The 25,370-nt window shown below is 42.3% G+C and overlaps 2 protein-coding genes across 2 annotated transcripts in view; one reads left to right on the top strand and one right to left on the bottom strand.

The window, feature by feature from the left end:
* Positions 1-24,446, top strand: part of TRAPPC3L (trafficking protein particle complex subunit 3L) — a 99,029-nt gene extending 74,583 nt beyond the window's left edge. The window contains exons 6-7 of the mRNA XM_075862297.1: positions 22,196-22,381; positions 24,218-24,446. Of these exons, the coding sequence (XP_075718412.1) occupies positions 22,196-22,381; positions 24,218-24,337 (306 nt within the window). The 3' untranslated portion in view covers positions 24,338-24,446. The remainder of the gene's footprint in view (positions 1-22,195; positions 22,382-24,217) is intronic.
* Positions 1,463-11,295, bottom strand: CALHM5 (calcium homeostasis modulator family member 5). Its single transcript, XM_075864243.1, has 2 exons — positions 10,756-11,295; positions 1,463-2,455 (listed from the first exon to the last, which is right to left on the bottom strand). The coding sequence occupies exons 1-2, from the start codon at positions 11,293-11,295 to the stop codon at positions 2,072-2,074; spliced, it is 924 nt and encodes a 307-aa protein (XP_075720358.1). The 3' UTR covers positions 1,463-2,071.
* Positions 24,447-25,370: the final 924 nt, after the last annotated feature.

Genomic DNA, 25,370 nt, shown 5'->3' with positions numbered 1-25,370 from the left:
TTGTCACGGCCTGGTCCGCCACCTTCTGTCTCTGCTTCCCCATTGAACTGCTGTTCTGAACAAAATGATACGGTACGGAACAGCAGTTTCACGGGGAAGCAGAGACTCCTCGTATATAGCGAAACCACCTTCCTTGCAGATCGCACCACCACCAACCCACCTAGCAAATCTCATCACCACAACCGCCCCTTGCAGATCGCACCACCACAACCCCCTCTTGCAGATCACACCACCATCCCCCTTGTAGCTCCGTCCGCTCTCTGGCCGGGGATTCAGCTCCTAGTGGCAGCTACAGTGGTGCGATCTACAAAGATGTGGGGGTCTTGCTGCGATCTACAAGAGGTGTGGGGGCTGTTCTTCGATCTACATTGGGGTGGGGGTGCTATCTGAAAGGGTGTGTGGCACTATATTGGGGGGGTGGCACTATGTGTGCACTGTCACTATATGTGGGTACTGTGGCACTGACTATATGGGCACTGTGGCACTGACTATATGGGCACTATGGCACTATATGTGGGCACTGTGGCACTATGTCACCATATGTGGGCACTATGTCACTACATGTGGGCACTATGTCACTACATGTGGGCACTGTGGCACTATATGTGGGCACTATCTACAGGGACATTACGGCACTATCTACATGGGCACTGCTATTTTCAGAGGATTAATACCAAAACCCTGACAAATCAAATCCATGCTTTTTGGTTTTTTTGCTTTTTTTTAATTTATTTTTTTTAACGCCCATGAAAAATAGATAGACGGACTGGAAATAGATGAGAATTTGGAGACACTGATGCAAAATGCACATGAAAAACTGACTTTTGGTCAGTTTTTAATGGCCATTTTTTTATTTTTTTTACGGTCGTGTGATTGCAGTCTAAATGTAATTTACTAAAACTCCATGATGAGGCCGGTACTGCACAGGGTCCAGCTCACACTCCAGAAACTATAATGTAATCTCACCACAGAGTGCCCGCTCGGCGCTAGCGGAAAAAAACCCAGAAAAAAATAAGAAAATCGAGATTCAAATCAAAAATCGCCCAAAGTGTTGAGAAAAATCTAGATATTATTTTTTGGCAAAATCACCCAGCCCTAATTGCTGCTTCTATGTTTTATTACCTACTGTCTCATGATGTGTTTACAAGCCACTTGTTCAGACAGCACATGACAGTGCAGCTTTTATCACGTATAACCCATCTTTTGTCCTTCCATCTCAATGTGACCTTATCATCTTTATTGAGCTAGTGTGGAAAAGGGGAAGACAAGCTGGAGTCAACATCTTTATATTCTGATGTACTATACATTGAGCACATACAGTGAGTACATTTGATCTTGCACTGATGAGGAATGTAAAATCAATATAGTGTAATTACAATAACAATAACCTAGGTAAACATTTATTATTTATTACAGACAGTTTTAAAAAAAATAAAAAAATCTATATTTTAACAGACTGTCCATGAGTTCACAGATGGAAGGTAACCCTGATTTAAATATGACTATTTTACTGAGTTATATAGCAGGCAAAATAAAACATAACATTATTCCATTTTTCGCCAAGGAGAAAAGTAGCGTTCATCTTCTCACCAAAATTCCCTAGCTGCAGCAATAATGCAGCCACATAATAAGATAATGTTCGCACAAGCATTTTTGCGTAAAGACAGATAGGACAATAACATTATGCCTGCCATGGCCTGTGTTGGGTTCATATTAAAAAGTCTACATGTGTATTTCTTCATTTGTACAAGTTATAATACATTAAAGAATAGATAAAAGGGTCAGCTTTTTTTCCCCTAAAAACATGTGTGAAAGGGGCTAAGATGCAATACCAGCCACAGCCAATGTACAAGAGCGGCGCTGTTTATAAGGAAATAAAATCAGTTCCTTTTCTAATATTAGACATCCCCTACATAATTATTTCAGTTAGAAAAACAAGGTAAATGGATATTATACCTTTTGGTAAATAAGAACGTGAAGAAATATAACATGTAACATATTATTGCAATATGTTTCAGTGAACTGACAAAGAACACATTAATTTGGTATTCATCTTTGATTTCCAAGTGCATCAGACTCGAGCATCTACAAATTCCATCATAACTTCTTTTCCACTAAAATGATCTTTGTCACCATGTTCCACAAACTTGTGGAGAGTACTGTAGTATGGGTGATCTGGATTAAAGGTGTATAGTGCAGAGACCTTCTCCCAAGCCTTGTTATTGGGTAACTCAAATTCCGTTGGTTCTTTGTCTTCAAAGAAACTTCTAAGGTTCCTTTCCGCAAGTTTGTTTGCATATTCTTGAGCCAGTTGATCAAACTTCTCTTTTTCTTTCTCAATATAAATTCTCCAGAATGACATTTGGATGGAACTTACTTTAGAATTACAGCTAGACCAACATGTACATAGAAGAGATATTAAAGCCAGAACAGCAATGAGACACCAGCCTATGACCTGGAAAATTTAAGAGAACATTATTTACATAGATTAGCTCACATTGACCATCATATTAAAGTGAAGGTTCCCTGTCACAAATCCTCTGATTTGTCACTGTGACATATCAGAAGATTTTATCAGTGGGACTCCATGACATGGGACCATGACCATTAACTAGAATGAATAAACTGGACTTTAATGTACCAGTAGATAAAACTGTAGAAATCAAAGTACTGACAATATTGTGGGTGAACTAGAATAATTCTGATTTGCTGCCCTCCACTGAATGTAGGGAGATGTGCTTCCAGAGGGATGTGCTATCAGAAGGGGGAAAGGTTTTTGCTAGAGAAGGAATGATGCCAGAGGTTGGTACTAAGAGAGGGGGAGATACAGTGAAGGAAATAAGTATTTGATCCCTTGCTGATTTTGTAAGTTTGCCCACTGTCAAAGACATGAACAGTCTAGAATTTTTAGGCTAAGTTAATTTTACCAGTGAGAGATAGATTATATAAAAAAAAAAAAAAAACTGAAAATCACATTGTCAAAATTATATATATTTATTTGCATTGTGCACAGAGAAATAAGTATTTGATCCCTTTGGCAAACAAGACTTAATACTTGGTGGCAAAACCCTTGTTGGCAAGCACAGCAGTCAGACGTTTTTTGTAGTTGATGATGAGGTTTGCACACGTTAGATGGAATTTTGGCCCACTCCTCTTTGCAGATCATCTGTAAATCATTAAGATTTCGAGGCTGTCGCTTGGCAACTCGGATCTTCAGCTCCCTCCATAAGTTTTCGATGGGATTAAGGTCTGCAGACTGGCTAGGCCACTCCATGACCTTAATGTGCTTCTTTTTGAGCCACTCCTTTGTTGCCTTGGCTGTATGTTTCGGGTCATTGTCGTGCTGGAAGACCCAGCCACGAGCCATTTTTAATGTCCTGGTGGAGGGAAGGAGGTTGTCACTCAGGATTTGACGGTACATGGCTCCATTCATTCTCCCATTGATGCGGTGAAGTAGTCCTGTGCCCTTAGCAGAGAAACAGCCCCAAAACATAATGTTTCCACCTCCATGCTTGACAGTGGGGATGGTGTTCTTTGGGTCATAGGCAGCATTTCTCTTCCTCCAAACACGGCGAGTTGAGTTAATGCCAAAGAGCTAAATTTTAGTCTCATCTGACCACAGCACCTTCTCCCAATCACTCTCAGAATCATCCAGATGTTCATTTGCAAACTTCAGACGGGCCTGTACATGTGCCTTCTTGAGCAGGGGGACCTTGCGGGCACTGCAGGATTTTAATCCATTACGGCGTAATGTGTTACCAATGGTTTTCTTGGTGACTGTGGTCCCAGCTGCCTTGAGATCATTAACAAGTTCCCCCCGTGTAGTTTTCGGCTGAGCTCTCACCTTCCTCAGGATCAAGGATACCCCACGAGGTGAGATTTTGCATGGAGCCCCAGATCGATGTAGATTGACAGTCATTTTATATGTCTTCCATTTTCTTACTATTGCACCAACAGTTGTCTCCTTCTCACCCAGCGTCTTACTTATGGTTTTGTAGCCCATTCCAGCCTTGTGCAGGTCTATGATGTTGTCCCTGACATCCTTAGAAAGCTCCTTGGTCTTGCCCATGTTGTAGAGGTTAGAGTCAGACTGATTAATTGAGTCTGTGGACAGGAGTCTTTTATACAGGTGACCATTTAAGACAGCTGTCTTTAATGCAGGCACCAAGTTGATTTGGAGCGTGTAACTGGTCTGGAGGAGGCTGAACTCTTAATGGTTGGTAGGGGATCAAATACTTATTTCTCTGTGCACAATGCAAATAAATATATATAATTTTGACTATGTGATTTTCAGTTGTTTTTTTTAAATATAATCTATCTCTCACTGGTAAAATTAACCTAGTCTAAAAATTCTAGACGGTTCATGACTTTGACAGTGGGCAAACTTACAAAATCAGCAAGGGATCAAATACTTATTTCCTTCACTGTACATGCACAAAGATTTATTTAGATTTTACAATAATGTGGTTTTCCCATTAGGGAATTTAAGTCATATTCATAAGATATGTCATAAATATCTGATAGATGCGGGTCCCACCACTGGGACCCGCACCTATCTCTAGAACGGGGCCCCCTAAACCCCATTCTATCTTTTTCTGCTTCCTGCCACTTCCTGACTATATGGTCGGGAGTTACGAAAACAACATAGCTCGCTGAGCTGCGCTGTTTCTGTAAGTCCCATAGTATTGAATGGCAATTACGGAAACAGCGTAGCATGCGAGCTGCTCTGTTTTTGTAACTACTATTCAATTCTATGGGACTTACGAAAACAGCGTAGCTCAGCGAGTTACGCTGATTTCTTCTTCATGGTCGGAAATCTCCTGCTTCAGCTGCAACACAGAGAGGTAGAACAGTGTTTAGGGGGCCCCATTCCAGACATAGGTGCGGGACCCAGAGGTGGGATGTGGGCCCATGGGCGACACAGACTTAGTGGGCCCCTTTGCGGGGGAACTCACGGCAGCAGTAAAATGCCAAAAATTGTAACTTTGTGCCCCCATATAGACGTTAGGCCCTGCTTATTTCCCCATATAGAAGTTAGGCCCCCAGTTTGTGCCCCAATAAATTTAGTGCCCTCTGGAGATAGTGCCACACAGCCTCCCTCCCAGGTAGTGCCACACAGCCCCCTCCTCCCAGTAATGCCCCCCATAGCTGCCCCATACCGTATAATACCCCCCATAGCTGCACCATTCAGTATAATGCCCCTCATAGCTGCACCATAAAGTATAGTGTTCCCTATAGCCGCCCCATACCGTATAATGCCCCCATAGCTGCACCATACAGTATAATGCCCCCCATAGCTGCACCATACAGTATAATTCCCCCCATAGCTGCACCATACAGAATAATGCCCCCCATAGCTGCACCATACAGTATAATTCCCTCCATAGCTGCACCATACAGTATAATGCCACCCATAGCTGCACCATACAGTATAATGCCCCCCATAGCTGCACCATACAGTATAATGCCCCCCATAGCTACACCATAGAGTACAATGCCCCCCATAGCTACGCCATACAGTATAATGCCCCCCATAGCTGTCCCATACAGTATAATGCCCCATACAGTGTATTACCCTCCATAGCTGCCACATACAGTATAATGCCCCCCACAGCTGTCCCATACAGTATAATGCCCCCCATACCGTATAATGCCCACTCAGCAGCTGCAATAGGACCCGCCTCCCATACCTAGTATAATGCCCCCATATGTACCTAATGGAAAAATAATAACATAATTACTTACCTACCCCCGTTCCCACGACGTGTGGAGGATCCTTCTCCTCCTCTGCACTGTGCTGTGAGTGACTCGTCGCAGACAGGCGCGATGTAGTGACGTCACTACATCGCGCCTGCCTGTGCCGAGCGGCTCACGACACAGTGAATGCTGGAGCAAGTCTCCAGCACTTAACCCAACTGAATCTGCGTCCTGCGCACACAGGCTCAGCTGGAGGTGGGACCAGCGCGGTCAGGCTGGGACACTACTCTGGTCCTGGCATCGCTGTCCATATTCACAGTCCATATATGGACAGCGATGTCAGGGGCTTTCCCAGAGACGGAGTCCTGGAGCAGAGCCGCTAGTGCTCTGCCTGGGACTCCTCTCCTTTTATCACTGTCCATATATGGACAGTGATGCCTTAACGACGGCAGTGTCAGCACCCGACGGCCGAGTGGGCCCTGGCACTTGCCCGGGTTTGCCAGGTGCTGACGCCGGCCCTGGACCCGCGTCTCTCTGACATTTATGACATATCCTGTCGATATGTGATAATTGTCTCTGATGGGAAAACCCCTTTAATGTACAGTGTATTTAAAATTGTGAAATTGTTTTACTTGATTATTAGAGTAGGAATACATTTCTATGGCGCGCTACACAGCGTGATACACTGACCCCCCACCACTATGCACCTATATCTTTGTCAGCCAAATAGGAAACCTGTTGTTAAAAATGTGAATCCCACCCCTGAAGAACATAGAAAGTTAAGACTGGTATAGTTCAATCAGACTTGTGATTTACTAGGACTGTCGTTTTATATCCCACTCCTAAACTGCGCTGGAGTATATTTGGCGCATCTATGGCTGTCCATGCGACAGATGTTAAAATCTACGCCTAGTATGAGCAGCAGTAGATTTTTGCGGTAGTATCTCTTTACTAGGGGACTTCACCACAGAGTTTTACAGAAAGACTCGTGTAACAGTCTGTAGTCTAATGATGAACTGACAAGTAAGCTACAGCTTTGCAATAATATACATTAGGAACACTACTGTAGTTAAAGGCAGGCAATAATAATAATAATAATACTATATTCCATTGATAACTCTATACTAGAGAATCACTTTATATGCAATAACCTAATATGTTGTGTACATTCACCAATAGAAAACCTGTGTTTTAAATAGTTAAATATGTCAGGTCTAAGGCCTCATGCACACTTCCGTTGGCCGTCGTATGGCCGCTAATGACGGATCCGTGAAAACGGACCGCAAGCGGATGGCTTCCGTGTTCAGTCCGTTGTTTCAAAAAAGGCAGAGACTGTTCCATCAAAAACGGACAGGAGAAGGACCTGTCCTATTTTTGTCAGAATGGCCACACGGTTCCGTTAAAACAACGGAAGTGTGCATGGCCCATTGAAATTAATTTGTCAGGGTGCTATAAGTTTAAAAAAACGGATAGCACCCTGAAGAAAATAACTGAAGTGGGCATGAGGCCTAATACAGCTTAATTAATTTAACATGTAAATCTTGCAGTGCCACATTCTTCGATCAGGTCAAATGAAAATGACAGTGTATCTGCCTACTGTAGCTCAAGCTTTAAAGTGGATTTGTCAGCAGAAAATCCTGCCCTATGTAAAGACCGCATATTACAGGTCCGTACTCCTATTTTCCAAAACGGCACAAAAAAAATATTGTGCTGTTTGGCTAATAGGAGCAATGAAACAATTCAGATGGGTTATAGTTATGAGTCCGTTTTATTCATGACGGAAGCGCTCCCTCCGCCCCTCTCCACGGTGATTGACAGGATGCTGTCTATATATGCATAGTTTGGCAAAAAAACACCACACTTCTCTAACACAACGTGCTTCAGTCTTTTGGACTGGACTTTTGAGCTGCAGAACACTCCCCTCTTTAAAGGGGTTGTCCCAGAATCGACAATTGTGACCTATCCACAGCATAGGTGATAATTTCCTATTTGCTGGGTGACCCTGCGCTGGGACCCCCACCAATCACGAGAACAGGTGCCCAGAACCCTCCGATCCTCCCCGGAACTCCCGTTCTCGCAATCGGTGGGGGTCTCAGCAGTGTGGGTCCCAGCAGTCAGAAAATGATCACCTACCCTGTGAATAAGGGCAGATACAGATGGACGTTGCGTTTTTGCGCGCGCAAACAACGCGGCGTTTTGCGCGCGCAAAAACCATTTGACAGCTGTGTGTGTCATCCGTGTATGATGCGCGGCTGCGTGATTTTCGCGCAGCCGCCATCATAGAGATGAGGCTAGTCGACGCCCGTCACTGTCCAAGGTGCTGAAAGAGCTAACTGATCGGCAGTAACTCTTTCAGCACCCTCGACAGTGAATGCCGAACACAATATACAGCAACCTGTTAAAAAAAAAGAAAAAGTTTGTACTTACCGAGATCTGCCCTCCCGGCCGTTGCCTTGGTGACGCGTCCTTGGTGACGCGCCTCTCTTGACATCGGGCCCCAGGATGACGCGGCAGTCCATGTGACCGCTGCAGCCTGTGCTTGGCCTGTGATTGGCTGCAGCTGTCACTTGGACTGAATTGTCATCCCGGGAGGTCAGACTGGAGGAAGAAGCCGGGAGTTATCTGTAAGTCAGAACTTCGTTTTTTTTTTTACAGGTTCATGTTTATTGGGATCGGTAGTCACTGTCCATGGTGCTGAAACAGTTTAACTCTTTCAGCACCCTGGACAGTGACTATGTCCTGACGTCGCGTACCGGACATTTTTTTGCCGGGTTCGGCCAAAACGAGTTCGGCCGAACCCGGTGAAGTTCGGTTCGCTTGTCCGGGTTCGCGCATCTCAAAGACACTCCGTTTGGATGTTCGGAAACAGAAAAGCAAGTGGTGCTTTTCTGTTTACATTCATCCTTTTGACAGCTGGTGCGCTGTTTCAGTCGGTTCGCACGGAAGTGCTTCCGTGCAACCTGTGTGGTTTTCACGCACCCATTGACTTCAATGGGTGCATGATGCGCGAAATACGCAGAGTTATTGAACCTGTCGCGTTTTGTACGCAGCGAACAAACGCTGCGCAAAAAGCACGGACTGTCTGTACTGCCCCATAGACTTGTATTGGTCGATGCGTGGCGCGTGAAAACCACGCGGCCCGAACGGACCGAATACACGCTCGTGTGAATCCCCCCTAAGTGATAGTTGTCGATTCTGGCAATACCCATTTAACCCCTTCCAGGACAGGCACATTTCAAGTTTTAGCTATGTGCCAATTTAATAGCAAATTGGTGTTCTATTCCCCAGCCAACCTACATGTATTTAAAAAAAAAAAAAAAGTTATGTATTTAACTTTTTTTAAAACATCCTTGCAGAGATAGGCAACATACTGGCCCACATTTAATATTCAACCGGATTTATGCAGAAATTGCACAGGCCTAAAATTTGCAACTAAAATTGTGACAAATTTGCTAAAAAATTAGCGACATTTGTCTTCTCACTACAAAAAAAGAAAACCGTTGAGAAAACTGTGCGTAACAAAGCGTTTAATACTTGTTCACGTATCACAACTGCGTATATATTGTTCATCTATGCAGCGCTCTGTAGGGTATAAGGACAGATTAAGATCAGGTTGGTTCCCATATGTATGCAACCTAAAATTATAACATGAGCAGGCACAAGGTCTGTTTCATAGACCTCTCTGGAGATCAAGGCGCTCTAGTTCTCTTCCTATAAAAAAAAAATGCAGATGTTCAAATAGGACTGAGGTAAAAAAAAACTGAATAAATAGGAGCTTTGACCTTATACAAATGCACATTAAATGTATTTGGGACCTCATGATTTAGTCATCTACCTAGAATACATAATGCATTCTCTTGTGAGGTACAGTGGATACAATATAGAGGGTGTAACAAAAGCCTCTGCTTGTAATCCTGTAGCAGACAAGTTTAAATAGGACTGTCTTTAACCCTCCTTTTCTGAAATTAGTAGGACCCAAGATGGGAGAAAATAGACATATCCTTGATTGACTATGAAACATTATCTAAATACAAATGTGATCATATTGGAATATGTTGTCCATTGTCTACAAAAAGGGACTTACTTATGTTGCATATAAGAATTGTGACAGAGGTTCACATATAGCAGAGTTGAATTTGTCATTCTGCATCATGATAACTCTTTCAGTTAATGCGTACCTAACTTTTCTGGTGACTGTTCAGAATAAGTTGCCATATGTGTGTACATGAGGAATAACACTATTTTTGTCCATTATATGGCTTGTATGTTGCATTTTTTTTTAGCTGTCTCCCCTCTGCAAGCTCTATCTCTAATTCTCAGTTGTCACTGAGCTAAGTGGCGGAGCCTAATGACTATCATGTCTTCCATAAATATAGAAGAGGAAAATCCTGATTTTCTATCTAATACACACACACACATATATATATATATATATATATATATATATATATATATATATATAAAGCTGCAGCAGCATGGAGGACATTGTACAGCAGTAATGAGCAATGTAGCTGAGAATCTAGCATTGGGGTGATATAGATATCTTACCAGCAGCATGTGTCTTTCTCACTTTTCTCCTGCTTCCTCCCTCTGCTCACCCCTCACATCTCCATAGACGTGTATGCATAGTGTCTGTTGCTGACTCACTCTGCTCCTGCACCCTCCTCCTGCTCCCCCTCTCCTCTCCATAGACTTGTATAGGCAGACAGTGAAGAGACACACCCCCACCTTCTGAAGCCCATCTGTAACCAGGGACAGACTTTGCTTGACAACGGGGGTGGACAACAGATTGCAGGAAGTGAGACACCTAGTGGCAGTAACTTCACACAGCATTTTCATGGCTAACACAACTAAATGTTAACAGTAAGTAAATTACAAAGTTGATCTATAGCAGGTATTATTTTAGATTATCAGAATTTGTTTGAAAAGTTAGTGTCCATTTAAAATAATGTAGTAGTTTTACCTGCAGTCCTATGAGAACACTACAGACAATGCATTGTGATATTGCAATACAAGCTCAACTGTGATACATATATGTTAAAAGGCTTTTTCACACACCTGAGACTGGGCTTGGAGAACCAGTACAATTTCCTGTGTATCGTTGGCGGGCATTGTTGCTTTGCCACAGGTCACTTTGTAGAGTTGTGTCTTACACTGTGCCGACTTGTTCCTACACAGATGTTGTACATACTCTGGGTTCTGCCAGCCACTCATTGCACATGTATAGAAGGATCCATGAAGCAGGGCTATAGAAATCCACATGACAGGAACTATCAGAGCATTCAGTGTCAACTGTAAAAAAACATAAAGCCCTTGGCAGCGGTAACCATTGGGGCACATCTTCTTTGGATTTAGACAGCATCCTGTAAAAAATTTCCAAGTTCTGCTGTTCAGGAAATAACTAATGATCATAAGAACTACAGCAGGAGTGAAGAGAAAAACAAATCCATACATAAAGTTATGCTCAGTGCATGGGCACTGGAAAACCACCATAGAAAACAACTGCTGCCCACCAACAGTGAGAAGGGTCAAAAAGCCATATCCAATGGCAGATTTCTTATCTGCACAAAGCTTGAATAATTTTTGCAAGACCTCCATGTTGTTTGAAATGTGAAAGCTGTACGAGAAAGTAACCGTCTTCCCATAATATATGCTTCGCCTTCAGTGAAAAATTCAAAGCCTGAAACCAGTTTTTCAAGTCTTCGAGTATACAGACCTGATGTCACTTTCCAGTAAAGCTGTCTCACAAGCTCCTATGAAATGTGCTGTACAGCATATATATTGACGTTTAACTTCTTGACCGTATTGTCAGGTTTTACTAATATGGCTGATAAATGCAGTATATCGAATTATCGTGCTGGGATAAAAATGATGATGTTTAATTTTATGAGCTTCATGCAACGCATCATCAATAAACTTCTGTACAATACCTCACTATGCTCTCCTCAACAGCCAGTTGTAATCATATGTTCTGACCATAAAGTATGTTGTTAAACTCCATGGGGATTAAATAAAGCAAATACATTTTACACCCACCAAAATCCCACTAATCCATGGGGTTAAAATTATAGCGATACAGTAATAATAATATTAGGATAAAAACTATAGTGGTATTGTAAAGGTTCTGCCAGGCACAGCTTCGGGGTTAACTCCCATAATTAATCAGTCAGCACCTGAATCTACATCCCTGAGACTGACTCCAGCTTCCACCGCTCAGGCTGGCAGGCTTAGGAGTTGGAGAGCCTATCGCAGCCTGGCCAGACTCAGCTAGCTCCCGCCCTCGATCTATTTAGGCCTGCCCTTCCTGCCCCTCGGTGCTTGTCATTCTTTTCGTGTGGTTTCCTGGCCCAGCTACAGCTCCTTCTATTTTGATCCTGCTCCATACTGACCCCGGCTTACTGACTACTCTTCTGCTCTTCGTTTGGTACCTCGCACACTCCTGGCTTGACTCGGCTCGTTCACCACTCTGGTTGCTCACGGTGTTGCCGTGGGCAACTGCCCCTTTCCCTTGCTTTTATTCCCTTGTATGTTTGTCGTGTTTGTCGTGCACTTACTGAGCGCAGGGACCGCCGCCCAGTTGTACCCCGTTGCCTAGGGCGGGTCGTTGCAAGTAGGCAGGGACAGAGTGGCGGGTAGACTAGGGCTCACTTGTCCGTTTCCCTACCCCCCGTCATTACAGGTATTACATATGATTTTATTAGTAATGTTTACTTTGTTATTATATTTATCATTGCTCTGTTTCTTCACTATGGGATATAGTACTTAAAGGGATTATTTAATAAAAAATAACCTTTCTCTATATATTCCCTATTAGTGCATATGGACGTCATTTAGGGTGTGGTCCCTTGCTCAGGACGCCTCCATAACCCACAACTCCCCTTTCGAACAGACCAATTGCTATAAATGAATTACCAGCATGTAATGGTATATTTTCCCAGACGTGGCTTTTCGGTAATAACTGCTCCCCCTGTGATAATAGATGATCAGTGAGGGTCTGACATCTGGGACCTCCATCAATCTTGAGGACGAAGAGGCAGAAGCCTGTTCTGCCTTTTCCACTCACTGTGCATGGAAGACAACAAAACTCCATTCAAGTGAACGCAGTGGTGCTGTGCACAGAGTAACATAACAAACATAAAATATGCTAATATCACTTTATAGAGCCTCATAATTGGTGTCTTCTGAACTAGTGTGTTTCCAGATCTTGCAGTTCTGTAGTGGACTGTAAGAATTTCTAGACTAATGTCAGATTGAAAGAATTTTAACCCCATAATGAGGCAGCCTAGTTTGGGCCATAAGAATGGCACTGTCTTCCTGATTCCAGTGCCTGTTTTTTCTTTTTTCCTAGACCCCCCTATTCCGGAGATATGGCTTTTATTGTCTTTGCTAACTATGTGCTAATTTGCTGTACTTAGCCAACAGGGCGTGAACTACTCTCAAGCTGCCTCTTACTGATTGGTCAGCATTGGAGGCAGGCCCATCCGGTTGGCTAACTACAGAAAATTAGCATGGAGGAAGCCAACAAAAGAGTGGGCCATATCTCCAGGAAAAGAAAAACAGCGCTGTAATAAGGGAGACAGCACTATTCAGGTCAGTTAACCAGTTCAACTTAAGTGACAAGTTCTCTTTAAGGCTTAGGCCCCATTTTTCAAATCTGACATGACATGTGTCATTTTATGTGGTAATAACTTGGAATCGCTTGGATAAGTAAAAGCATTCCAGAGATTATTTTTGTGTGACACATTGTACTTTATGTTAGTGGTAAAATTTGGTCGATACATTGTGTTTATTTGTGAAAACCGCCAATATTTTGAGAAAATTTGTGAAAATTTGCATTTTTGTAAATTTAAATGTATCTGCTTGTAAGACAGATAGTAATAGCGCACAAAATAGTTACTAGTTAACATTTCCCATATGTGTATTTTGTTTGCATCATTTTTTGAAAGTTTTTTTTATTTTTGTAGGACGTTACAAGGCTTAGAACTTTAGCAGCAACTTCTCACATTTTCCAGGAAAATTTCCCAAAAAAAGGTCACCATTTTTTTTAGAGACCAGTTTTGTTCTGAAGCGGCTTTGAGAGGCAGGTATGCCATAAAACACCCCATTTTAAAAACTGCACCCCTCAAAGAATTTAAAACAGCATTTAGAATGTTTTTTAACCCTTTAGGAGTTTCACAGGAGTTAAGGTCAAATTTACAAATTTAGTATCTAATGGAGAAAAAAGAGGAACATAGGGCGCCACATCGTGCAATGAATTCAACAGGTTTATATGTGAGCATTTAAAGATTATAAGCGCTCACCTTGTCTGGTTGTACATGCTATGTACAACACTAGTGTGTGCATTCAAGCAGTAAGTTGTCAGCTGCTGCTATCCCCGACTGGTGGGTGATGGATCACCTCCGCTTAAAATCAAGAATATACTCCAACAAGGAAGCAAAAAAAAATGGGGGTTTCCATTGGCCTAATTAAGACACCAGACCAGTGTTGAAACGCGTAGCCACATCACTCATAAATTTGATTTAATTATTTTTGTTATTCTATTGATAATAAATAACTTTGATATTAAACCCTCTGGTTATCAGCAGCGCTTTTCTGGAAACCCCCATTTTTCTTTGCTTCCTTGTTGGAGTATATTGTTAAATTGACACTTTTTTTTTTTTTGCAGAAATTCTAATTTAATTATTTTTTTTTATTTAACACAAAAAGTTTTTTACCAGAGAAATTTAACCCAATATGTATTGCCCAGATTCTGCAGCTTTTAGAAATTTCCCACTTGTAGCCCTATGGTGCTACTGACACAGACCTCAGATGCAAAGGAGCACCTAGTGGATTTTGGGGCCTCCTTTTTATTAGAATATACTTTAAGCACCATGTCAGGTTTGAAGAGGTCTTGTGGTGCCAAAACATAGGAAACCCACCAGAATTTACCCCATTTTGAAAACGACACCCCTCAAGGAATTCACCTATGGGTGTTGCGACCATTTTGAGCCCACACTTTTTTCACAGAACTTCTTTTTATTGGACTGGAAATACAAATAATGACAATATGTTGTTTGTGCTCAAAATTTCTAATTTTCACAAGGAATAAAATACCCCATTTTGTTATGCAATTTCTCCTGAGTGCGACAATACCCCATTGGTGGGCATAAACTGCTGTTTGGGCCATGGCAGGGCTCAGAAGTGAAAGATCGCTATGTGTTCTTTGGAGCCCAGATTTGCTGGATTGGTTTTCGGGTGCCATGTCGCATTCGCAGAGTCACATTGGTGAGGTACCAGAACAATGAAAACCCACCATAAGTGACCCTGTTTTTTAAACTAAACCCCTCAAGGAATTCATCTATGGGGGTAATGAGCATTTTGACCACACAGTTTTTTCTCAGAACTTATTTACACTGGGCTGTAAAATAAAAAAATTACATTTTTTCCAATAATATGTTTTTGCTCTAAATTCTTAATTTTCACAAGGAATAAAATAAGCTATTTGGTCACGCAATTTCTCCTGAGTACGGCAATACCTCATTTGTGGTCATAAACTGCTGTTTGGGCCGATGGCAGGGCTCAGAAGTGAAGGAGCGCTATGTGTTCTTTGGAGCCCAGATTTTGCTGGATTGGTTTTCGGGTGCCATGTCATATTCGCAGAGCCCCAGAGATACCAGAATAATGGAAACCCACCATAGTTCACCACATTTTGGAAACTACTCCACTCAAGGAATTCATCTATGGGTGTTATGACCATTTTGACCTCACAGTTTTTATACAGAACTTATTTGAATTGGACTGTGAAATAATTTTATATATTTTTTCCAATAATGTGTTGTTTTTGGTCCAAATTTATCATTTTCACAAGGAATAAAATACCCCATTTTGTTATGCAATGTCTCCTGAGTACAGCATCACCCCATTTGTGGTCATAACCTGCTGTTTGGGCCCATGGGAGGACTCAGAAGGGAAGGACCACCATTTGGCCTACTGAAGCTTTGCTGGTGCCAAGTAATGTATGCAGAGCCCCTAATGTACCAGTACAGTTGAAACCCTGAAGAAGTGACCCCATTTTAAACACTACACCCCTTAAGTCATTTATCTAGAGGTGTAGTGAGCATTTTGACCCGACAGATTTTGTATTAAAGGTAATGCGCAGCAGATGGTGCATAAATTAGAATGCAGGTTTTCCCTACAAATAGCGGTTATCTGCTGCCTAGGCACACGGCAAGGCTCAGAAGGGAAAGATGAGGGGTATAAGCTATGCAAAGTACATCAGGGTAAATAAAACCATGATAAATTTTAAAACACACTTCCATACAGAGCCCTGTTTTTTTTGGGACATGTGTCGCATTGATATATTGTGTCCTTTCTTATCCCCCTTTTTGAGCAGTCTCTGCACCTCTTATGACCCTTTCCCTTCCGACCAGTTTGAAAAACTTCTTCTGGAAAGCCTTGCCCTGGTACTATGCTTGTGGGCTTGTGGCCCCACTTCTAGAAGTACCGTCTGCTTTCTTTCCTTTTCCCTAATTATTAGGTTCTTTGTAATCACCTCTTGAAATTCCATAAAAGTTCCCCTCTGGCCTGCACGTCCATGTATTACATAGGCATTGTACAGTACCATCTGTATGATGTGCATAGCCAGCTTCTTATACTACACCCTTGATTTCCACATGTCGCTATAGGGCTTCAGGACTTGATCTGACAAGTCCACCCCTCCCATGTACATATTGTAGTCCTGGATGCAGTCTGGTTTGGGAGTTCCAGTAAGGGGAGGCAGTTTAGGGGTTGAATACTGGTGTCCTTCCCTTCATATACCCTAAATTTGTAAGTATCCCTGATGCACTCTCACACAGCTTATACATCTTCACGCCATACCGTGCCCTCTTACTCTGCAAGTACTGGCGGAATTAAAGCCTCCCTTCAAAATGTACCAGTGACTCATCAATAGAAATACACTTCTCACGGGTGTATGGACATACATTTGGATTGCCTTATAAGCAGCAACAACAATACGCCATTACGGGCATACATTTGGAGTATCTTGTTAACTGCAACCTTAACACGCTGTTACGGACACACATGAATATTATCCGACTGTTCCAACACAACATATATCCAATTTGATACTTCAATATTGTTGAAATATGTGGACATACATTTGGAGTGCCTTGTAAGCAGCAACAACAATACGCCATTACGGGCATACATTTGGAGTGTCTTGTTAATTGCAACAATAATACGCTATTACGGACACTCATGAATATTATCCGACTCATTATAACATTTCAATAATATTGAATCACAGGGTGGTTTTGTACTACATTTTACACAAATGGAATAATTCAAGTGTAAACATACGCCTGGTTTGAAAATCGACAAAAGTTTTGTTTGAGATCAAAAGTTTTATTACGAATTTCTTCTTCCTGTCCATTGGGCAGTGATGACAAATATGTATCTATCGCAGTGAACAAGGGCAGAAATGGCAGCTATGGTTTTTGGGGAGGTTGATCATACAGATCGATGTAATAATACTTTACAGAATCAATTTAGAGAGCTAGAAAAATGATCAGCTCATGAAACCAGAGTGTGGTGGGATCTCACCACTCTGCGGAATTACATCTCAAAAAAAATGATCCCCAGGGGTCTACGGCTGAGAAAACACCTACATTTAAATATTCAGATGAGTTTATAACAAACTGGAACAACTTACTATCCGAATGCACGCTTAACCTCATGACATTAATTACCAAACAAGAGGAATTAAAGCTAAGGGTATGTGCACACAATGAGAGGCTTTTACGTCTGAAAAGACAGACTGTTTTCAGGAGAAAACCGCTGCGTCGTTTCAGACGTAAATGCTGCTCCTCGTATTATGCGAGAGGTCTTTGACGCCTGTAATCTTGAGCTGCTCTTCATTGACTTCAATGAAGAATGGCTCAAAAGACGTTGCAAAGAAGTGCCCTGCACTTCTTTGCCGAGGCAGTTAATTTACTCGTCTACTCAGGTAGAGTGTTCACCTCCTCAGAGAGAGAAATAGAATTAACAGAAAAACATGACGTCATGCATTCATTACCCCATTTGGTAAGATCCCCAGTATTCCAGTTAAACATGGGATTATGCATCTGCAACCAGGGAAGGCCTAAAACCAAATCGGACGATAAACCCTGCATCACCAGTACAGAGCACTGCTCCAAATGCATGGAGCCAACAAGGAGTTCAAAAACAGGGGTATGCTGTGTAAAATAACCATTAGCAAGAGGAGTGGAGTCCATACCCACTACCGGGACAGGTTTAGGCAAATCAATCAATGGCATAGCTAGAGACATAGCAAATTCCACAGACATAATATTAGCAGAAGACCCTGAATCCACGAAGGCACTGCCGGTAGCAGACCTACCACCAAAAGAGACCTGAAAGGGAAGCAAGATTTTATTAGGTTTCATCTTTACGGGAAATACCTGTGCGCCCAAGGGACCTCCCCGATGATCACTTAGGCGCGGAAGTTCTTCCGGCTGCTTATTCTTACGCCTAGGACAGTTGTTCACTTGATGCTTGTCATCCCCACAGTAGAAGCAGAGACCATTCTTCCTGCGGAACTCACTACGTTGTTGGGGGGACACAGAGGCCCCGAGTTGCATAGGTACATCCGAGTCTTCCGTGGATGAACGAAGCAACGGAACCTCGGGAGGCATCATGGGGGAGTCAGAGGAGAAGGCACAAAAACGTTCAAGTCGTCGTTCCCTGAGACGTCGGTCAAGTCGTACCGCTAAAGCCATAACCTGATCTAGGGAGTCAGCAGAGGGATAGCTAACTAGCAGGTCTTTCAGGGCGTTCGACAGACCCAATCTAAACTGGCCCCTCAAGGCAGGGTCATTCCACCGAGAAGCTACACACCACTTCCTAAAGTCAGAACAATACTCCTCTACAGGTCTCTTACCCTGACGTAAGGTCACCAGCTGACTCTCGGCAAAGGCAGTCTTGTCAGTCTCGTCATAAATGAGCCCGAGAGCAGAAAAGAAAAGATCAACGGAGGAAAGTTCAGGGGCGTCAGGAGCCAAGGAGAAGGCCCAATCTTGAGGCCCGTCCTGGAGCCGGGACATTATACCCACCCGCTGGCTCTCAGAACCTGAGGAGTGGGGCTTTAAGCGAAAATAGAGCCTACAACTCTCCCGAAAGGAGAAAAAAGTCTTCCGGTCCCCTGAGAACCGGTCAGGCAACTTGAGGTGGGGTTCCAGAGGTGAGGGGCACTACCAGGGAAGCATCACGCAGGTTGTCCCTCTGAGCCAGGGCCTGGACCTGTAGGGAGAGGCCCTGCATCTGCTGAGCCAGAGTCTCAAGGGGGTCCATAGATGTGTCAGGGACCAGGGTAGACTAGGTAAATGGGCCTGTGATTATGTAATGACAGGGTAGAGAGACAGACAGGTGAACCCTAATCTACCCGCCACTCAGTCCCTGCCTACTTGCAATGACCCGTCCTAAGCGACGGGGTACAACTGGGCGACGGTCCCTACGCTCAGTAAGTGCAAGACAGACAAACAGACAAGGGTACACAGAAGCTAAGGGAAACGGGGCAGCTTCCCACGGAGACACCGTGAGCAACAAGAGTAGTGAACGAGCCGAGTCAAACCAGGAGAGAACGAGGTACAAAACGCTAAGCAGGAGAGTGGTCAGAAAGCCAAGGTCAATAACAAGCAGATGATGAGTAGTACAAGCAGCAGCAGCAAGCCAGGAAACAAGCATAGAAGAATCACAGGCAAGGAGGAACAGGAAAGGCAGGTATAAATAGACATTGGGCAGGAGCTAGCTCCGTCTGGCCAGGCTTTGATAGGCTCTCCCACTCCTAAGCCTGCCATCCTGAGTGGTGGAAGATGGAGTCAGTCTCACAGACATAGGAGCAGGTGCAGACTGATTGCCCACGGCAGCTGTGTCTGGCAAATCCTTTACAGTAGTAAAACATAAAACAAAAACATACATATTTGGTATCACCGTAATTGTACCGACCCATAGAATGAAGGCATGTTATTTCTCTTGCACAGAGAACGGTGCAAAATTGAAAACGCAAAAAAACAAAACAATAGTGGAATTCCTATTTTTTCCATTCCCTAAGTTATATGTACCCACATGTATCCCAATATGGTGCCATATAACTCATATTGCAACAACAAGCCCTCATGAAGCTACAATGACGGAAAAAGTTCCGGCTCTCAGAGTGTGGAGATGGAAAAAATTATAAAAAAACATCCTGCAGTCCTGAAAGACAAAATAGACTTATATCAAAGAGTTTAATGTTTAACCGCTTCTGGACCAACAACCAGGGGAGCAAGCAAAGCATCTGCTCTGGGGCCCAAGAACTAAGGGGGTCAATCTCCACACAGAGGAAATGTGCACTTAGTGGTTACTATGGTTGATGGCAGTGGGACTTGGGAAAATGAATGGAGCCCAATTATGTTTTACTATGGAGCCCTATGGTTACTTGTTATACGCCTACATTTCTACAGCATCACTTTTTTCTTAATTCCTATACTATGACATGTCCTTTACGCTGTGACATCAGTGTGAGCATTATAACTGCATGTTCGTATCATTATATATATTTTCATGGTGACAATTTTGTGTGCGTAATTCCTCTGCTTTGATATCATCATGTGCATTATCCCTCTCATTTGTATAATTCATGTGCTGTACTTTCACTAAGTAGATTACCTTTGCAGTTTGACATCACTATGTGCATTATTCCAGTACCATGACATCAATGTGCACATTATCTCACTACTTTTATATCACTGTTCACATGATTCTTGGGCTGTAACGACATTGAATTTTTTATCACTTTAAGGCTGGGTTCACACAGGGTTTTTTGACGAGTTTTTTTGACGCGGAAACCGCTCCTCAAATCTCGCAAAAAAACGGCCGAAAATGCCTCCCATTGATTTCAATGGGAGACGGAGGCGGTTTTCTCACGCAAGCAGTAAAACCGGCTCACGGGAGAAAGAAGGAACATGCCCTATCTTCGCGCGATTACGCCTCTGACCTCCCATTGACATCAATAGGAGGCAGAGAAAGCATATTTCGCGGCTCAATGGCTGCGGGTGAAAAACGCAGCGAAAATCCGCGTGCAGGCAGAGGAAAAATCTGCCTCAATCTTCCAAACTGAATTTTGAGGCAGATTTTCTGCATGCAAAAAACTCAGTGTGAACCCAGCCTAAAATAAGGGTATGTTCACACGGCAAACTAAAAACGGCTTTAAAATACAGGGGGGGGGGGGAATAGGGAAAACAGCCTCTGATTTTCAGCCGTTTTTTTATGATTCAAGCGTTTTTTGTTGCGTTTGTTACGGCCATTTTTGGAGCTGTTTTTCTATTGAGACAATGAAAAACGGCTCCAAAAACAGCTCAAGAAGTGACATGCACTTCTTTTTATAAGGGACGTTTTTTTATGCGCCACTTTTACAACTGGCGCGTGAAAAATGCCCTGTGGGAACTAAACGCCTTTTTTCAAATTGAAATCAATGCGCAGATGTTTGGAGGAATTCAGCCTCCGTATTTTCAGAAGTTTTTTGGGGTGTTTATGGCCCGAAAAACAGCTGAAAATAAGCCATGTGAACATACCCTCACATTACCCTGTGTATTATCTTTATGTTTTGACATGACTTTGTGCATTATCCATGTGCATCAAGCAAAGTTACATGGCGAGGAGTGGAGACCAAAATAATCATAAGGTTTTAATTTTTTGAACTTGATGCTGAAAGTGGTCATGGTTGAGTAGGGCCCCATTTAAAGTTTTACTATGTGGTCCAACGATTACTTGTTACCCCTCTTGGTGAAATGTTTTTAAAAGCAGACTTACAAGTTGTTTACAGTGGAACTTAAGGGCCAGTTCACACAGAGTTTTTTTAACGCGTTTTTTGACGCGGAAACCGCGTCGGAAACACGCCAAAAAACTGCAGAAAATGCCTCCCATTGATTTCAATGGGAGGAGGAGGCGTTTCTTTCCCGCGAGCAGAAAAACCATCTTGCGGGAAAAAGAAGCGACATGCCCTATCTTTGGGCGTTTACGTCTCTGACCTCCCATTGACATCTATGGAGGGCAGAGAAAGCGTATTTCGCTTCGTTTTTTTCCCGCGGCTCTCAATGGCTGTGGCCGAAAAATGTGGCAAAAGGCGTGCAGGCAGATCAAAATCTGCCTCAAAATTCCAGACGGAACTTTGAGGCAGAATTTTCTGCCTGCAAAAAAACTCAGTGTGAACATACCCTAAATCCAACTATTTCTTTGGTACTAATCCTTTTCTCTGCATCTGCTAATAACAGTTTGAACTAACCAAACTTTATTGGCACCTGTTATATAGTAAATAATCATCATCATGATTATATTTACATTGTCTCTACCCTGGTACAATATATACTTGCCTGAAGATTACAATTTTAAAATATGTATTTGAAACTGGTATTGGTATTTTGACTATACATTTTTGGATGCTTTCTTAAAAAAAGATTAATAGTCAGTATTTTATATACAGGTGGCCTTTAAAATGTACCTTGGGATTACTCCTTCTACAATTGGGGGTAATGACAATGGAAATGGATTTTCTCTCATATTGGATAAAAATCCCCTGGTTGACTATGTTGAAGAGCTTCCCACTGGCAGATCATCTTTGAGCTATTGTAACCTTCTGTCTGGAGTCCTAAGAGGAGCACTGGAAATGGTACTATTTTGATGATTAACATTATTACTATTATGTATTGTGTTGGTCTGTTCTGTATCAAATTATAAAGAAGTTTGGTCCTTTGGTCTGCATGTCTCTCCAGTACTTTACTGCCTTATCTTCCAGAGATAAAGGGATTGAAATATGTAATCCAGATTGTATGAAGTGGTTTTAAGAGATAAACCAAATTTAGTAATTGGCAACATAGCACTCTGTCCTGCTTTACCCCCAGCCTAATATTGTGGGGCTTAAAGAGGCTCTGTCACCAGATTTTGCAACCCCTATCTGCTATTGCAGCAGATAGGCGCTGCAATGTAGATTACAGTAACGTTTTTATTTTTTAAAAACGAGCATTTTTGGCCAAGTTATGACCATTTTTTTATTTATGCAAATGAGGCTTGCAAAAGTACAACTGGGCGTGTTTACAGTAAAAGTACAACTGGGCGTGTATTATGTGCGTACATCGGGGGGGTTTTTACTTCTTTTACTAGCTGGGCGTTAGGAATGGGAGTGTATGATGCTGACGAATCAGCATCATCCACTTCTGTTAGTTAACACCCAGCTTCTGGCAGTGTAGACACACAGCGTGTTCTCGAGAGATCACGCTGTGACGTCACTTCCTGCCCCAGGTCCTGCATCGTGTCGGCCACATCGGCACCAGAGGCTACAGTTGATTCTGCAGCAGCATCAGCGTTTGCAGGTAAGTAGCTACATCGACTTACCTGCAAACGCCGATGCTGCTGCAGAATCAACTGTAGCCTCTGGTGCCGATGTGTCCTCGCTCGTCCGACACGATGCAGGACCTGGGGCAGGAAGTGAGTGATGACACAGCGTGATCTCTCGAGAACACGCTGTGTGTCTGCACTGCCAGAAGCTGGGCGTTCTGAAGAGAAGTGGATGATACTTCTCGTCAGAACGCCCAGCTAGCAAAAGAAGTAAAAACGCCCCGATGTAAAACACATAATACACGCCCAGTTGGACTTTTACTTTAAACACGCCCAGTTCAGCTCACTAAAGGATCAGGTTACAGCTGCCCATACAAAATATAGAGAGAGGGGAGGAGGAGCAAGCAGAAGCAGAGAGAGAGGCAGAGAGAGACACACAGGGACACTGCTGCAGCTTCTAGTAATTGTTATATCTCACCCTAGTGCTGGACTCACAGCTACACTGATCATTTCTGCTGTATGATGTCATCCATGCTGCTGTTGCTTTTGAGAGTGTGCTACAAATAAATTGGGGGGCAGGATGTTCTCTTCCCTATGTGTGCAATGTATGGCAGACATGATAGCAGTTAATCTCCACCCACTAGGTCAGGGAAAACGGAGAATTAGAGATAGTGCCAGCAGAGGGAAAAACTGCTTAAAAAATTGCAGGATACAAGTCATATAATGGCCAGAAATTGTGTTATTCCTCATGTACACGCATATGACTGCTTATTCTGAAAAATCACTCGAAATGTTAGGTACGCTTTAATTATGACATTTCACTGCCCCTCCCCAATGCCCATATGTAGTTCTGTTATTCTCTTATCTATTGAAGGGTATGGTTTTCACAGGCAAAGGTGCATGGTTGTTATTGTAACCTATGGAATGCATACTTCTATTTCACTGACTTCTAGGGGTGGGGTTGATCATGACGCGGTCATGGTTGGGGAGTAGTAGATTTGGATGGTAATGCCATAATGTAAGAAGATTTAAACTAAAAGCAATGTACAAACACTTGACCAAATACCATGTCTGATACAGTGTGGTAAAATATGTAGTAAGTAGATTTCTTTCATGTTGTTACCAAATAATGATGACCGTGAAAATTACATGCATTTGTTTCTTTTTACAGATTAACTTACCAGCTGATGTCACTTTTGTTCAAGACAGACTAAAGGGGGATGATGTCACAGAAATAGGAATAACATTCCTGAAAAAGACCGATGAGAGGAAATCAAAGAAAAATAAATAAACTTTTTTTCAGTTGGAAGAAAACACGTTTCCGTTGACTGTAAAGCATTTTTTCAAAGACTATAGAAAACAATATTTATTTGTATTTATTATTTTAATTAAATAATATTTAAAGGGTTACTATCATTTTAACTTTTTTTTTTTTCATTTCATCACCTTTAATAATAGTTTTTTATATTACTAATATATCTTAAGTTTTAAATCTGACTCATTTTTTATTTTGCCTACTTTTACCCCGTTACGAAGGCTCCCTTTCTGGGTAAATGAAATGTTTTTTGTACGTTACTATGTGAAGTCTGTATACCAGTTTACACATCTCTGTATACGGTTCTTTTCCTCTACTTAGAGCGTGCGCGCTCATGAGCGCTTCCTGAAGCACTTAATGATTTAACTTCCACAAATTCCGCATTAATTCGGCTGCAACCTGATGTCATAAGTCTAGACGTAGGTTAAGCGCTGCTCTGAGAGATACAAAGAAATAATTATAGTCATTCCAATCTAAAAGTAAAATTTGGCGACTATAGTCACTTCTATATAAAGAATATATTGAATGTGAAAGATGATTTTAAATACCATTGTCAGGAGGAGTAAGAGATAAAAAGTAATGACAGCCTTGTATTGCTGTCACTGCAATGCACGCTCACAAGCTTCTAGCTAAGAATGCTGGGAAGTAAGGGCATCGACGTCAGTACAGTAGGTACTGGCAAATTACGTTGCAATAGCGCGTCCATCAAGGAAAATTTTAGAAGTTTGCAGAGGAACAGCGCATCAATAGTGAGGAAAGATGAAATATAACTACAAATTTAGGTAATCAAAATGCACAGCATGGATTCAATGGGCAATATATCACAGATGCGATCATTTTTTTTTTATGAACATGAAATGATTGGTACACTTTGATAATTAATTGGATTTATTAGTCATTACAAACATGATGTCACTCTTATGTACATAAAAAACATCATAAAAGTATAATCTAGAAAAACACCACATTTTTTTATAGAATTTTATTTATTGCATGATCCAATTAAATT

This window comes from Rhinoderma darwinii, chromosome 4, assembly GCF_050947455.1.
Source record: "Rhinoderma darwinii isolate aRhiDar2 chromosome 4, aRhiDar2.hap1, whole genome shotgun sequence".
In the NCBI taxonomy this organism is placed as follows: Eukaryota; Metazoa; Chordata; class Amphibia; order Anura; family Rhinodermatidae; genus Rhinoderma; species Rhinoderma darwinii.
Note: the sequence above shows the minus strand (reverse complement) of the source record. Positions and strands in the feature narration are given on the sequence as shown.

Bases quoted from the DNA above. Each gene is read 5' to 3' on its own strand.
- CALHM5 (XM_075864243.1), bottom strand. From the start codon at position 11,295: ATGGAGGTCTTGCAAAAATTATTCAAGCTTTGTGCAGATAAGAAATCT. The intron at 2,456-10,755 runs GTGTGTGAAAAA...TAAATTTTCCAG, and splicing joins TTCTCCAAGCCCAGTCTCAG to GTCATAGGCTGGTGTCTCAT.